At 41.1% G+C, this 16,645-nt stretch overlaps 1 protein-coding gene across 1 annotated transcript in view; it reads right to left on the bottom strand.

Moving 5' to 3' along the window:
* LIMK1 (LIM domain kinase 1) overlaps positions 1-16,645 on the bottom strand; it is a 178,856-nt gene that overhangs the window by 27,383 nt on the left and 134,828 nt on the right. Inside the window, exons 6-9 of the mRNA XM_089657278.1 lie at positions 12,736-12,841; positions 11,386-11,510; positions 8,331-8,514; positions 7,714-7,800 (exon numbers count right to left, since the gene is read on the bottom strand). Of these exons, the coding sequence (XP_089513404.1) occupies positions 7,714-7,800; positions 8,331-8,514; positions 11,386-11,510; positions 12,736-12,841 (502 nt within the window). The remainder of the gene's footprint in view (positions 1-7,713; positions 7,801-8,330; positions 8,515-11,385; positions 11,511-12,735; positions 12,842-16,645) is intronic.

The following is a 16,645-nucleotide window of genomic DNA, read 5'->3' as shown; positions in this document are numbered from 1 at the left end:
GTTTCACATTCAGCTGTCAGTGGGGAATCCTGCTGACAGCTGAAACACTAAGACATGGCTGTCACTACTAAAATACCGCATGACTTGGTAAAATAACTCATGTGCTATTTTAGTACCGTTAACTTTTTTCTGATCTCCGGAACGGATTAATTGGTTTTCAGTGTATTCCTATGGGAACAGTGTTTCGGTTTACGAATTTTTCGTTATACGAAAAGTTCTGCAGAACTAATTAAATTCGTAAACCGAGGTATTACCATATATGTGATTTTGCATTTCCGAGCAGGGGGGTGCATAAGCTGCGTGCGCGCCCTACCCACGCCACCATTTGCGGCCTTGGCTGTCAATCATGGGTCCCGGCCAGTAATTACTCGCCGGCACCCGGTGATCACCGAGTAATACCGACAAGGGAGAGAACTGTATGTAAACAATACAGTTCTTTCCCCTGTCAGCTTCAGCACACTGCTTTGTATGGCTCTGCATAGAGGAGCCATACACAGCAGTGTGCTTACAGTGGAAAGCACAGACAAAGCCCCACAGTAAAACACACACAACACACAGTTAACCCTTTTGACCTCCACAGATGTGAACCCCTTCCTGCTCAGTGCCATTAGTACAGTGTCAGTTTTATTAGCACTGATCACTGTATTGGTGTCACTGGGGATGTCAGTGACACCAAGTCAGTTCCCTCCAGTGTCAGAATGCCTGCCGCAGTCCCGCTATAAGTTGCTGATCGCCGCCATCACTAGTAAAAAAAAAAAATTCCAGTATATATACAGTCATTTGTAAACACTATAACTGTCTACATTTACACGTATTTGGATTTTGTTTTTAGCAAAGACATGCAGCAGAATACATTTTGGCCTAAATTTATAATGAAATTTGATTTTTACATTTTTTTATTCGATATGTTTAATAGCAAAAAATATTGTTTTTTTCTAAAAAATTGTGTCTTTTTTTGTTTATAGCGCAAAAAATAAAACTGCACATGTGATTAAATACCACCAAAAGAAAGCTCTATTTTTGGGGAAAAAAAGGGACATAAATTTCATTTGGGTGCAGTGTTGCATGACCGCGCAATTCTCAGTTAAAGTAACGCAGCACCGTAACACAAAATGCAGAGGTGAGGAATTAGAAACCCTGTCAGTTTTTATTGCTGTCTATGCCCCCTTTAACGAGATTCACCCTCTCAGTTTGTCCTGTTTACCTTTATTATTGAAATTGAAAGTAAAAGAAAATCCCAAATTTGGGGTTGTCCCCAGAAAAGTAATAGAGGGGAAATCTTCCAATGGGGACATTAGTTATGGTGACCTGAGGGTCCCCAAGCAATTCCCTTAATTTGTAGGGATTTTCGCTAACAATTTGGCTATGACAGGAAGTAACGAGAAATCTCCACGAGACACAGAAACAAAATCTGACAGGGGTTATAACCCTCCATTTTTCTATCCAAAAGGAAAAAAAGTTTTGCCTAAAGTTCTACTTTAACCATCTCCCGCCCGCTGTATAGGGAAATAATGGACGGGCGAGAGCTCTCTTGTTCTGGGAGGACGTCATATGACGTCCTCCCACTCTAGCTGTGCATGCACACCCCCGGGGGCATGTGGAGCGGCGATCAGGGGTGCGCTGTGTCCCTAAGACATAGCGGATCTCCGATCACGGTAAAGAGCTGATGACGTCTGCTCTACCATGTGATCTGCTGTGTCCAATCATAGCTGATCACATGTAAACAGGAAATGCTGTTTATCAGCAGTCCTCTCCTCATTCTGACAGCATGAGAGGAGAGGAGAGTTGGTAAGCAACATTCCTCAGAGGGAACATCTACACTGATAATCAGGGCACTGAATTTTGAGAGGTGTTTTAACACACTCATGCACCTCCCTGGTGCCACTACTGAATTAGAACTTGATCCAGAAAACCAGAGAGAGCCTGATTAACCACTTGCCCTCCAGTGGATTTACCCCCCCCTAATGACCAGGCCTCTTTTTGCTACTCGGCACTGCACTAATTCAACTGATAATTGCGTGGACATGCAATGCTGCACCCAAACATTTACGTCCTTTTGATGAAGTCACGAAGTGGGCGTGACGCAACTAGTCGGTACGTGGGGAGGAGCTTCCTGTAATCGTGGTGACGTCATTTCCGGCGTGGGGGCCATATTGGAACACCCTGTGTATTACCCATGCAGTACACCCATAGCATGTGGTAGGAGGCTGGAAGATTCATCGTTTTGTGAGTGGAAATCTACTTTTTATACCTATTACCAATAAAATTACTGGTTGCACTATGGAGGGTCTCTGCTTGTGTCTTACTATGACCCTGGGAGGAGCTGGCTGCTAAACTGGTGGACGCTGGAGGAGGAAGATATTTTCTAGAGAGTGATCCATACTGATAGGATCGTGTGATCCTGAAAGCGTGCTGGCCCCTTGGGGTCTAAGGAAGGAGGTGAGGGGGCATTTTGGCTGTTAAGGATTGTCACGTGTGCATCACGTACACTGCACATAATTTTGCATGAAGAGTGGAGTGTGAAGTTCATCATTAAGCACAGCATCATCATTATTATTATTATTAACTTTGGACTTTTCTCGTATTTGAACTATCGTTTATTCCTTTGTGCACTTTTTGTGTGGCACTGTTTATTATTAGTATATATGTTATTATAGTATATATTATTTTATTTTCACGTTTTTGCACGAGATATTCCCCATGAGGGAATACATGCATGACACTGTATATGTATTGAGTATCTTGGATTTATTTGGGGGATTGAGTATATTGTATTACGGTTCTATTAGATACTGATTAGCACTGCACTCATACTTTTTGCACTATTTTCTCATTTCTGTCATCAAAAATATCCAAAAAACTCAAATGTCGTCATACATTTAGGCCAAAATGTATTCTGCTACATGTTTTTGGTTATAAAAATCCCAATAAGTGTATATTTATTGCTTTGTGTGAAAATTATAGCATCTACAAACTATGGTACAGATAATGGAATTTACACAGCTTTTACTTTCTGACTGCCCATCACATTTCTTGAGGTGCTAAAATACCAGGATAGTACAAACACCCCCAAATGACCCCTTTTAGGAAAGTAGACATCCTAAGCTATCTGCTGAGAGGCATATTGAGTCCATTGAAGATGTATTTTTTTTCCACAAGTTTTTGGAAAATGACAAAAACTTTTTTTTTTTTTACATAAAGCTGTCATTTAAATTATATATTTCTCACATGGTATATGTGGAATTACACCCCAAAATATATTCTGCTACTTCTACTGAGTAAGGGGGTTACCACATGTGTAAGACTTTTTGGGAGCCTAGCCACATACAGGAGCCTGAAATCCAATGACCACTTTGAAAGCCTGAAGGTGCGTAACTTCCTCATTTCACTTCCTCGCTACCTATCACAGTTTTGGAGGCCCTGAAATGCCAGGACAGCACCATCCCCCCCCCCCCCCTCCCCCAAATGAGCTCTTTTTGGAAAGTAGAAACCCAAAGGAACTTAAAAAGAGGTATGGTGAGTATTCTGCATATCTCATTTTTTTCTCACAAGGTTTTGAAAAAGAAAAAAAGAAAAGAAAAATATGTTTTAATTTTCTTTCTTCATTTTCCAAAAACCTGTGGCAACAAACGAGATCTGCAAAATACTCACCACACTTATCAAATTCCTTGGGGTGTCTACTTTCCAAAATGGTGTCATTTGGGGGGGTTTGGTGCTATCCTGGCATTTCAGGGCCTCTGAAACTGTGATAGGTAGTCAGGAAGTGTAATGAGAAAATAAAGCCCTTTAAAAGCCTGAAGGTGCTTATTGGATTTTGAGGTCCTGTACTTGGCTAGACTGCCAAAAAGTCTCTCACATGTGGTACACTCATACTCGGTTGAAGTAGCAGAATGTATTTTGGGGAGTAATTCCACATATACTCATGGCATGTGTATGCACTAAATCATTTAATTGACAATTTTGTGTAAAAAAAATAAATTATTTTTTGTCATTATCCAAAAACTTCTGGTAAAAAAAACAAATTCTTCTATTGATTCAACATGCTTCTCAGCAAATAGTTTGGGGTGTCTACTTTCCAAAAAGGTTTTGTTTTGGGGGGTGGGGACATTTTATGCTCAGCATTAGAAGTTTATGTCACACATCACTCTTCTAACCACCTGAAGACCAAGTCTTTTCTGACACTTTTTGTTCATATGAAAAAAATCTTTAATTTTTGCTAGGAAATTAATTTAAACCCACAAACATTATATATTTTTTAAAGCAAACACCCTAGTGAATAAAATGGTGGGTGCTGCAATTTTTATGTCACATAGTACTCGCGCAGCAATTTTTCAAACGCAAATTTAAAAAAAAAAATACACTTTTCTTTACTTTTATTTCACAAAAACACAATTTATTGGCCAATTATTTGGTAAGATATAAAGGATGATGGGATAGTATGCCAAGTAAATAGATACCAAACATGACATCCTTTAAAACTGCGCATGCCCCGTGCAATGGTGACAAACTGCATACGTATTTAATATCCATAGGCAATGCTTTAAAAGCCTTTACAAGCTATCATTTTAGATTTACAGAGGAGGTCTAGTGCTAGCATTACTGCCCTTGATCTGACATTCACGGCGATACCTCACATGCATGGTGCAACCGCTGTTTACATACAGGCACAGGGTCAACACTCGCGTACGCAGGTGTGCACGTGCAGGCAGGCGAGGGTGCTTTTTTTAAAATTTATTTATTTATTTTGATTTTTTACAATTATTTTTACACTGTCCCTTTCATTTTTTTTATCACTTTTAATGCTATCACAGGAAATGCAAATATCCCCTATAACTTCAATGGGTATTGTCATATATTCATTTTTGAGAAATCTGGGGTCTGTCAGACTCTAGATGTTTCCTCTGCCCTTACATTATCTAATCAAACCAAGATCGGTGTGATCAGATAATTTCCCAATTTACAAATGGCGTTGTTTATATCCTGCGAAACGGAAGTGATGAAAGGCTCGTAGCTTTTTATTTCTTAGACTATAGAGATGATTGGCACCATTCCAGTCTCCAATCAGCTCTATGGTCAGGTGGCAAAAATACCGGCTGCATTCTCAGGTTCCCTCCGATGGCACGGGACTGCCCGAGAAGGCCGTAGAAGGCAGCGGGGGAGGAGGGGCATCATCTCCCACTGCTTGTAAAAGCAATCCTTCAGCTAATTAGCCACTAGGATTGTTTTTACGTGAAAGCCAATTGCCAGCTGAAAAAAATGATACCAGGATGATGCCGGCAGCTGTAGGCATCATCCTGGTATAACCATTCAAATTCCAGTGATGTACCAGTACGTCGCTGGTCCTTTTTGGGTATATATACTATGTTCTTTTTTTTTTGCATGCAGCCTGTGGGCTGAATGAAAAAAAGAGAAGAAGTCTCTGTCAGGAAAAGTGTGTGGTATGCCCACCATTAGAATATACTGCCCTGCATCCACCCACTTATAATGGTGGGCACATATTAGGTCACACGGTGCCACATGCGCCAGTTCCAAGATTGTACAAATGTCTAAATAGTGGCAAGCTTGAATAAAAATTGTCCACGTATAAGTGGTACCCCATATGAAATAAGGATGACACCAAGTCCCAAACTATTCTTGCCACTACTCCCCATATAGTATGGGCATCCAGGGGTCTCCATGTGATTATATTTCCCTCATAAATCCGACACTTATATGTATAGCCTGTTGCCCTTATATGTATAGCCTTATATGTATAGCCGACACTTATATGTATAGCCAGGTCTTGTACATCTTGATCCCATATCTGGCACGCTTGCTGGGGAGAAATTGTTTGAATGCAAGGCGGCCAGAAAAATTAATGAGGGACTCATCAATGCAGAGTATAGACATCTGCGAATTTTCGGTTAAGGTGATTTACGAGGGGCTGAATTTTGTGGAGCCGGTCAAATTCAGGGTCACCCCGAGGATGACAGAGTGTATTGTCGTTGAAATGCAAAAAACACAATATACTCTCATATCTATGCCTGGACATTGCAGCAGAGAACACGGGCATATGATGAATCAGGTCTGTGGACCAATACAATCGCAATTAATTTTTTTTTTAGTAAAGCCCATGTTGAGGGTGAGGACCAAAAAAAATTTAAATTCCATGCGAATGGTCTGGCAAGGTTTGAATTTAGGTTGACGGCGTTAAATGCATACAGATATTCCATGAAAAACAGCTCCAAAAAAATCAAGGGGAGTAGTTAAATTTGCTGTTTCCACATGAATTCCAGGTTGGGCAGTGAATGGGGGAAGTACGGGTGCTGCAGAATTTGTGGGCTGCCAATCAAGATTTGCAAGCACATCCGGAAGGATACCAGGGGCTCAACGGGCCTGTGTGCGAATTCTTGGTGGTTGCAGGACAATACTTGTGCTCGCCATCGCACCAGCTTGTACTGCACTTATGGGACTCCCCACGTCACCAAGTGATACTGCAGTGCTGGTATGTGAAAGACCAGGATGTACTAGGCCACTGGTGCTTGCCAGTTCACCAAAAGGTAGAGCGGCACTAGTACTGGCACTCTGCTGCATATGAGAGTCATCAAAATTTACCGGCAAGTGCTAACAGAGATCAGGCCTGATTCTGCGAACACTGCGGTTTTGTGTGCAATATATCAAGTGACAGTGACCTACTGACACTGCACTTGCTGGGGGAGAAGGGGGGGGGGGTAAGTGTAGGGGCTACAAGCCGGTGCTGGCATGTGCAGGGGCTGATCCCACTAAAGCCGCGTTTTTGGGGTCACTATACTAATGTGAACCCTGGTATAGTGTTGATCTGATCAAAGATATTGATCCGTTCAGACACTATACTAGAAATAGAGGTTTATTGTGTATGAGCGTGTTCCTGGCAATCAAGGGGTTAAATGTGATTACTGGTGTACTGACGGACGTGAATCACGTATGTATATGTGATTTTGCGCACCCATGCTGACCTGTAGCAGTATTTCTGCTACAGGGCGGTCAGGAAGTGGTTACAGAAGCGGTTTGTGCTATAGCGCTGCATTACTTTAACTGACAATTGCACGGTCATGCAACGCTGCACCCAAATGAAATTTACGTCCTTTTTTTCCCCACAAATTGAGCTTTCTGTCAGTGGTATTTGATAGCCTGTGCATTTTTTATTTTTTGCACTATAAAAAAAAACAAGGACCATCAATTTTGAGAAAAAAAACAATATTTTGGACTTTTTGCTATAAAACATATCCAGTAACAAAATGTAAAAATCAAATTTCGTCACAAATTTAGGGCAAAATGTATTCTGCAAAATGTCTTTGCTAAAAAAAAATCCCAATTCGTCTAAATTAATTGGTTTACGTGAAAGTTATAGCGTTTACAAATGGCGGTATAGATAATGGATTTTTAATTTTTTTTATACTAATAATAGCGGCAATCAGCGACTTATGGCGGCAACCAGTGACTTATGGTGGGACTGCGGGGGACATTCTGACACTGGATGGGGAACTGACTTGGTTTGCCCTGGGACATCACCTCCTGCACCAAAGTATTCAGAATACAAGTTGGCCAAGTATTTGAAAAGTGGATGGTGCATATTCATGCAGGTGAAGGCTTGTCTGAGGATTTGGCAAGACTTAGAATGTCAAGAATAATAAACATAATATTACACAATATTTTGGCATTTATTGTAACACAGAGAAATGTGAGAAAACGTACCTCTTTTAAAAAGGTTCGTTGAGTTTCTTCATCAAACCGAATTAACTCCTTCATCACCATAACCTCACCAGTCTGACGATGAGTAACCTGCAACAAGAATATTTGGTGTTGGCCATCAAGTTTTGCTTACAATTCTTTAGTAGATGGAAGCAGATAACATAGAAGCGTGTTCTTAGGCAGGCCTCTAAATTAACAAGTATTGCTAGTGCATTTGACGATGTGAAGTATGTGCCTAATCTGATTCCTAATTGGAACGCTGATAGTGAGCCAGATTTTCCCACAGATACACTCCAAAATCTTGGAACATGTCTAGATGTTTGGAGGCTGTTATTGTCACAAAGGGGGGGGGGGGGGACTTCATATTAATACCCTTGGTTTTGAAATTGAATATCAAAAGAGCTCATGATGGTCATGTGTCCACAAAGTTTTGGCCATGTAGTATTGCTGGTAAAAGATGTCATTTTAAGGTACTTTGTGAAGTGAAGAAGAAGAAATGTACTAGAAACAGGCAGGCTTTTCATGTTACTTGGTTAATTGTATTCTACAAGAAACTTCATTGACAAAAGTTCACTGCAATTTTAAAACAGCATACAGGACACTAGTCCAAAGACACTCACTTTAATTGCTTGTCCGAAGCAGCCCCTTCCCAGAACCTCCCCAGGAATGAGGTCTGAGGGCCTGAATATGCGATGGGCACCTGCAACACCACGCACAGATTCGGAGCGACACATGTCTCTCCGTGAACACGATGGGGATCCCACACAACTAGATCCAGGAGATCTGTCTATACTGCAGCTGCGTCTTTGTAGATAAAAAAAAGAGAGAAAAAGCATGAGGCCTTTTTGTATAGTGATCAGATAGCTGCACAGGAACATTTTGTTGTGAAGTTAAATCTTGCCACAATTTTTATATGACCAGACATATAGCAGATCACAGTGGGTTAGGCCAAGACTAATATTTTTTAACTGTTTTATATATCAGTCATTATATGCTCTATGACAGCTTTTTTTTCAACCAGGGTGCTGTGGCACCCTGGACTGCATTCTGTGTTCTTGAAGAGTGCCTTGGCAGAATGCTTAAAAATTACCCAAAACCACCCAAAAATTGTATACATGGTGAATCAAGCCTGACTTTTAGCTATACAAAGCCAAAATAGTGTTGAAAGATGACAACAGAAGTTGGGTATTTGACTGTGTTTATTTATCTGCAAACCTCATTAAAGCTGTCTACAAGGGGCGCAATTGCAATCCATGGGGCGCCATAATAACATTTTTAGGGGTCCTGAGGGTGACCTCTCTCTTTGGCATCTGAAAGTGTGACAATATGTGTCAATTGCGTCGAAAATAGCTTGATTTCAAATGTATTCTGCTTGCATTTGAGAATAATATAAGAAGCTCCTGAGATCCTTCCACGTTTATGGACTATTGCATTTGACCTGCAGTTGACCTCTTTTTGATCTGTATTTAATATTCCTCTAAGCTGCAAAAATGTTCATCAAGCTGCTTTTGCTTTCCTATTGACTTCTATAGGGAGAAAAGCAGTTATGTGAACATTTATGTGAGCAAATGCCCATCAACACAGGTTTTAACCACTTACTAAGTTCCATTAATACATTAACTGCTGGCGGGTGGCTTCTCCAGGCACAGCGATGTACCCATATGTCGCGGTGCACAAGCTCACTAGCACGACCCTGTGACCACTGTGTCCAGTGGACACAGCAGGTCACAGCTCTTGGTACCCGGCTGCTGTGAGTACCATGACCAATAATAGCGATCACATGAAAACATGTAAGCAAAACTGTTGTGAATGCCTTCCATTCATGACAGCTTGCTTACTATTGTGATGCTGTGACTGGCCCACAGCTATCACATGGTACCTAGGCCAATCACAGCACTGTGTCATGTGTAGCTGTAGCCTATCACAGCATCCCAACAGTAAGCAAGCTGTCATAAATGAAAGCCATTCATGACAGTTAAGACAACTGCTTATACCAGATTGATCATCATTATTATAAGGAATCACAGTGTAAAAGAAAAAATCCCTGATCACCCCAGAGTAGTACAGTGTCACTATGGTGTTATTTACATAAAAGCCACTGAGTATCCTTTTGACAAAAATCCCTGATCTTAAGCAGGTGCATTCTGTGTAGCAGTGGAAAAAGCCACATGTCCCCTGGAGCTCAGCAAATGACCTGAGGCAGAGTTTCTTCCTCAGAGTATAAAGCCTGGTACACACAGGCCGAATGTTGGGCAGAACATGCGGCCCATGTGTGCGGAAGCCCATCCAACAGAAGTCTGTCCAAGGGGCATGACCAGAAAAGATCTGCCGACTGGCTCCCGATCAGTGATCTCAGCCAATGGTTGAGAGCGCTCACTGGAGTGTTCCGGTGGGGAGAGGTGGGGGGGTTTACAGCAGGGGAGATCGCTTTACTAACATTGGATGGTTGAGATAGCCCGCTGGGTTGAACTAAACAAAACCAAGTGTGTACTAGGCTTAAGTAAAGTCCTGGCCTGGGAAGAGACAGAGTGCATGTGAGCATGTGATCAGGTAACTGATCACTAATGCAGGGGGAGAATTAAATTTTACTGGCAGTGACCAGTGGGGGGAGTTAACAGTACTGACACCAGTGCTGGGGGTATTATTGAGGCTGCAAAAAACAAAATTGCGTTCACTGATAAGTGTTGGGGGCCATTGTTGCTTCCACTGACATCAATGCTGGGGGATATTACTGTGTTGCTGGGGGTTTATATTGTGTCCAGTGTTGGGGGTTACTATTGCACACACTGACACCAAAGTTGAGGGTTATTATTGTGTCCACTGACACCAGTGTTGGGGGTCACAGTTGCATCCAGTGACACTAATGTTGGGGAATATTACTGCGCTCGCTGATATCAATGCTGGGGTTTTTTATTGCATTCACTGACCCCAATGTTGGGGCTTATTATTGTATACACTGACATCAATGTTGTGGGGTTATTACTGAGTCTATTGACACCAATCTTAAGGGTTATTATTGCACTCACTGACATCAATGCTAGGGGTTATTATTGCATCCATTGATAACAATGCTGGAGGTTATTGTACTCCAAAGTCTTCAGTGCGTATTGCGATACACTGCAAAAAATGCAATAGGACGAAAATGTTTGGGTGAGGTGCGTTATAGCCCTTGGGCTGCCTAACTTGATTAAATGGACCCCAATGTACAAAATGTGCTGCTATTGTCCATCTCTCTAGAAGTGTTGGGGACTGCACTTGAGGCACTCTATAATTTTCAAGTTGACCGCCACTGCTCTAGTCACGGACACAGCATTACAGCCTTGTTTATGCTACCTGACATTTAGAGCAGTGGAAAATAATTACAATTCCGATATATGGTAAGTTTCAAATGTAGGGGAGGAAGAAGCATGAAATAATTACGAGAAACTGGAAATATTAGCCTTGAAACCTGGCATGTGAGGGTGTAGTTCAGACACTGCATAGTAACAAATTGCACAAGATTAGTATACTTCTGTACAGACTTGGACATTAGGTTTTTTATAGATATCTGCACAATTTTTCAAGCGTTTCAAGGTAAACAAAATATCAAAATTAACAAATTAAATTGTGGTTATTTTAAATATTTCATCATAATAATGATATTTCTAATTTGTGCCACAAAAGAAAATTTCTTACGTGACTGGTTTTTGACGCCTGACTCCAGACTCTGTACATGGAGTAGACATGGCACTGTTCTCATGAGGGTCATGCTCAATGGTCAGCTGCAGGAGACGACTGGTCTCCTGTATCAAGACATCAATCTGGAGAAAAAAAGGAAAAGAAGATCAACGGTATAGCAGAAGAACACGACACACAAGACCCTGAAAAGTTTAAGGACAGCTCTTGACATGACTTTTTGTCTGCCTTATTTGTGGCTCTGTGTAGCTACTTTTATGCACTTCTTTTGCTATTATTGTTGGTCATGTATTCCTGTACCTTTGCCTTTTTATTCCTCCTACTGTTGTGTTTTCTTATGTGAAAATGTTAACCACCTACCGTCCGGCCGTTGAATATAAACGGCCGGACGGTGTCAGTGCAGGGTCGGGTGGCCGTTTATAAACGGCCTCCCTGCACCCTGCTTGTTCGCGCTCCCTGGGAGCGTGCAGCACCGCGATCCAGTGCCCGCTGTGTCCTCCGGACACAGTGGAACACCGATCATCGGACGGGACAGAGGTCCCGATCATGTGATCACTGATTGGCCAATCAGTGATCACATGCAGAGTAGTAAGCAAGATGCCACTTGTGACATCATTGCTTACTATGTGTGAAATCTGTGAATGGTCACAGAGGTCACATGGTACAAGGCTATTCACAACAGCCTTGTACCATGTGACAAGCTGTGACCAATCACAGCTCACTCAGTACTTCTCAATGGCTGCAAGAATGCAGCTAGAGAGGAGAAATGATTGCTTTTACAGCCTTTATGGGTGTAAAAGCAATCAGTGTAAAAAAGAAAAAAAAAACTTCATCACCCCCCACAAGTACTACAGTGTCACCATGGTGACACTGTACTGCTAGGGTGACAGTATGTAAAAAAAAAAATAATAATAATAATAATAATAAATAAAAAATAATATTAAAAAAAATGTTTAAAAATTATAATTTTTGGTTATAAACTAATTTGGGTTATTTTTTTTTTTTACTAAAAATATAACGGAATACATTTTGGCAAAGATTTATGATGAAATATTATTTATTTGCAAAATTTTATAAGAAAAACACTTTTTTTCAAACTAAACTTTTTAATTTACATAGCAAAAAAAATTAAAATCCCAGTGGTGAATAAATACCACCAAAATAAATCGGTCTCAAAAAAATGCAAAAAAATTTATATGGGCACAGTGTTGCATGAACTCGCAATTGTCATTCAAAGTGTGATAGCACTGAAAGCTGAAAATTGGCCTGGACAGGAAGGTGGTAAAAGTGTCTGGACCGTAAGTGGTTAAATAAACACCTTTCAAAAAAAAAACAAAACAGACAGCTCACCTCATCCAGTGGAACACTGCGAATAGGGGTGCCGTTGATCTCTAGTATTCGGTCCCCAACATGAATTGAACCTTGAATGTCAGGACTGAGGCAGTCATTGTCTACCCTGAAAAAAAAGCATCATACTGTTGGTTTATTATGGTACGGAAGAATACATAATAAAATGTATATTTATTTGACCATGTATGCAGTGTTTGTGGTGGTTCAGATAATCTTTTGCAGTGGTCACCACATTTTGTCTACACCTTATACATGGTGCTAGGGCCCGTGTTAAAGGGTTAAATGGATAAGTGCAGCTAGGCTCAGATGGCCAACTGCAGAACCAGAGGAGCCTCTGGCGGGCACTCAGCTCAGACACTGGCTCTGTAGTTCCCACAGTGGTTTGATCACCAGTGGGGACGATACGCAGTCAAGCTAAACACATAGGCTGCATAATTTAGACGTCATTGTACACATCAGGTGAGTGCAAACCTAGAAGGAATGGGGGTAAGGTTAGGGGAGGCAAGATTATCCAGATGGCAATAAAAATAAAATGACTAATCTAATGCAGGGGCTGTACATTAAAGAACATGAAGATGATCAAGAATATATACTGTATGAGGGAAAATGGTGATGGATAATTATATGGGGGCTGTACATTGAGATCAAGTTGATAAAAAAATAAGTTTGGGGGGAAGGGGATCTGTACATTGAGATCTGATGATAGATATGTGGGAGAGGGTGTACACTGACAACTGGTGGTAGATACATGAGAGGGGCTGCACGTTGAGGGCTGTTGATGGGTGCATGTGACAGCGGCTCTGATGGATGAATGTAAGGGCTGGAATTGTTCAACAACTGCCAGAAGAAGTGTTCGGGATACAAAGAAAAACCCACTGGTAGCCTCAGGAGAAATACAGGTTGCTTGGAAAAAGATGGTGTGGTTGTTTCAAGGAGCACAAAACGACAATACTTTAAAAAAATTAGCTGCATAGTCAAGTTTCCAGAAAGGAAACTTTACTTCTCTAATGCCACAAAAAAGATCGGCGTGTCAAGGTTTTGTCGGGCATATTGTAACCAGGCTTTTCTCTGGTATTTCTCCTAAAGATACCTGTAGGTTTTTCTTTTTATCCAGAACAATTATTTTGGCAATTGTTAAAACTGATATTTCAACCTGAGTACGTGACCTTGTGTGTCTGTACCAAGGCCAAACATTTCAGGAGATGTAAACTTTTTATCAGGGCCAATTGGGTTATTTCTGTTACCATTATAATTTAAAAACGAGCCAAACAACTATGTGATAATAAATGGCTTCATATGATTACTATCCTTAAATAACAGACAGTTTTTGGCATGATCAGTCATATTTTCAATATAAATGCCAAAGTTTCACGATTTCTGCAAGGGTATGGAAACTTTTGAGCACAACTATAAGTGCATGATGTACGTTCTGAATGAGGGAGATGTTGATGAATGAACAGAAGAAGACTTTATAATGGGATGGGGGACTGCTGATGGACTATTAGGTAGCGTTACATCGGGTGGGCAATTGATTGTTGAATATAAGAGGGATTTTTACATTGGGGGTGCCAACGGTGGATAAATATAAGGGAAATTGGTGAAAGCTGCACTTCAGAGAGCATGGTGGAATAGGACTGTGAATAGGGACAAATGTGAATATGACTGCAAATGAGGTGGGCTGAACATAGGAGAGCCTGAAAATGAGGGGTGCTGGTAAGAAGAGAATATGAAGGGGAATAGTTATGGCCTTTTAAACAGGGACCAGAGGTGATAGCTGAATGAGCCCGGCTGGTGGTAATATGATGATAATGATTTTTCTGAGGGGACTATTACAATGACCTGAACATTGCACTCTATATCCTCTGCTGTACATTACATACTCACAGGAGTTGATTTACTAAAGGCAAATAGTCTGTGTACTGCAAGTGCAGTTTTTCTAGATCTGAGGGAAAGCTCCAAAATGAGGGGAAACTGTGCTGATTTCTATCATCCAATCATGTGCAAGCAAAAATACAGTTTTTTTTATTTTCCTTGTATGTGACTGGGTATTCTATGCAAAGTAAAGCTTTACCTCATTTACTAGGCTCTGGAGCAACTGCACTTGCAGTGCACAGTATACTTGCCGTTAGTAAATCAGCCCCACAATGTTTATTGGCCCAACAGATGCTGGTTGCTAAGTACTTCTACAATATTTTTTCAGTCCAAAGGAGTTTTTATTAATATTGAAATAGGCATAAAGTAACAACATCAATGCTGACAAAGATATACACCTATGTTAAACATATTCACTCAAAGGAATAAATACGACAAGGTCTGCTATATCGTGAAAAGAATGTAATATAGACAATTGGCAACTTACCAAATTGGTGGAGATAAATGAAATAAGAAACCTAAATTTCTAAGGATTGTAATGAAGCCCTTCTTAAACGCAGGCTCAGACAAAAGTGTTAGCTCTCTGTGTATATTCTGGTTGCAGAAAAGAATAGGTAATGTAAGAGTTTAATTTTTTAAAAAGAATCCTTTGACTGGAGGATAATGTGTTCATGAGACTATTGCTTTTGGAGTATTATATTGATGAAAAGAATGAGGCATTTGTGCGCAGTGTATAATAAACTATTTACTACCCCCTTTAAGCAATGCCCAATCACATGAGCTGCATTATGTTTTTGCACAACTATTATAGAATGTATTGCTGCAATTTGTTAAGTTCTTACTGGCTAGAGTAATTGTAGTTGTGGCATGGTCATGCTCTTGCTTCATAAAATAACTGATATGGCCTGCTATCATTTGCTGCAACCTTTTGTAATATCCTATAGTCTCCTGATAAAATGTGCTGTTGTGACTTGAAGCAAAATACTAGTATGTCAACTAAAAGTAAATGTGTGCGTAATCCAAAAAAGTGCACTTAGAGTGTGTCTCTACCTCCTGAAGAAGCAGGACCTTTCCTTGACCAAGGCTCCTGACAGGGGCTAGGCTAACCACTGAATACTAGGTGAGGAGCTCTCCCAAAGGCAGACCACCAAATGCAGTAAAGAAAAGAACCTAAATGCCACACATCCTCCTCCTGGACTTCAGGGTAGGCCTGAGGACACACACCCTCCATCCTCAGTGTAAAAGAACACACAGATAACTGACACACGTGGAGAGAAACAATAAATATGCTAAACAAAAAAGTGCCAGTCCAGGTGCATTGGCTAGGCTTTTTGGCCTGGCAAAAAAACTGCCTCAGTCTTAACCAAAAGGCCTTCCAGGTGTGGTGCAGAAAAAAGCAAAGTGGTTACTGCTTGTTCTCACAGTGGAGTCCCAAACTGATGATGATACTCAGAGCACTCCCTGGGCACCACTCCCAGGGGGGTGCTTGACACAGAGGGCTTTTTGCCTTCCTAGCCCTTGGCCAGACCATGTAGCACCACTCAAAACAGGTGGCACTGGGCCCCTTGGAAGTATTCCTGACCCACACATTACAGGGACACTATACAAACAGCCATCCCGACCATAAGGCTAAACTTAGCTGTGGCACAATCCCTACTGGACACTTATAAGAAAAGATACTACACTTGTTCCTAGCCAAAAGTGGCAATGTATAATGAGTGAGCCTAAACCATCAAACCAAGTACCTAAATAATGCCAAGTCCTGCTCACAATCCACACCCACTATTGACAATGGAGAGCTGCACATACTGCTGTAAGGTGGTCCCGAACTCTCATTTCCTTTGGTGAGCCCCAGGTACCCAGTATAACCCTAAATGCAGCATGCTTTTGATATGGAAGTGGCTTTAAGTTCCCATAAGCATCAGATGTTAGCCATTGTTCCCCATGTTGTTCAGCAATCCCTTTTTTCTGCATTAGTCTGATGCCCACCAGTGCACCATGTGTGGGCGAACAACTGATTGGATAGAGTAAACAACCT

Source organism: Staurois parvus, unplaced genomic scaffold (genome assembly GCF_062004578.1).
Source record: "Staurois parvus isolate SC_StPar_1 unplaced genomic scaffold, SC_StPar_1.0 ptg000029l, whole genome shotgun sequence".
NCBI lineage: Eukaryota > Metazoa > Chordata > Amphibia > Anura > Ranidae > Staurois > Staurois parvus.
This window is presented reverse-complemented; position numbering and strand designations above follow the sequence as displayed.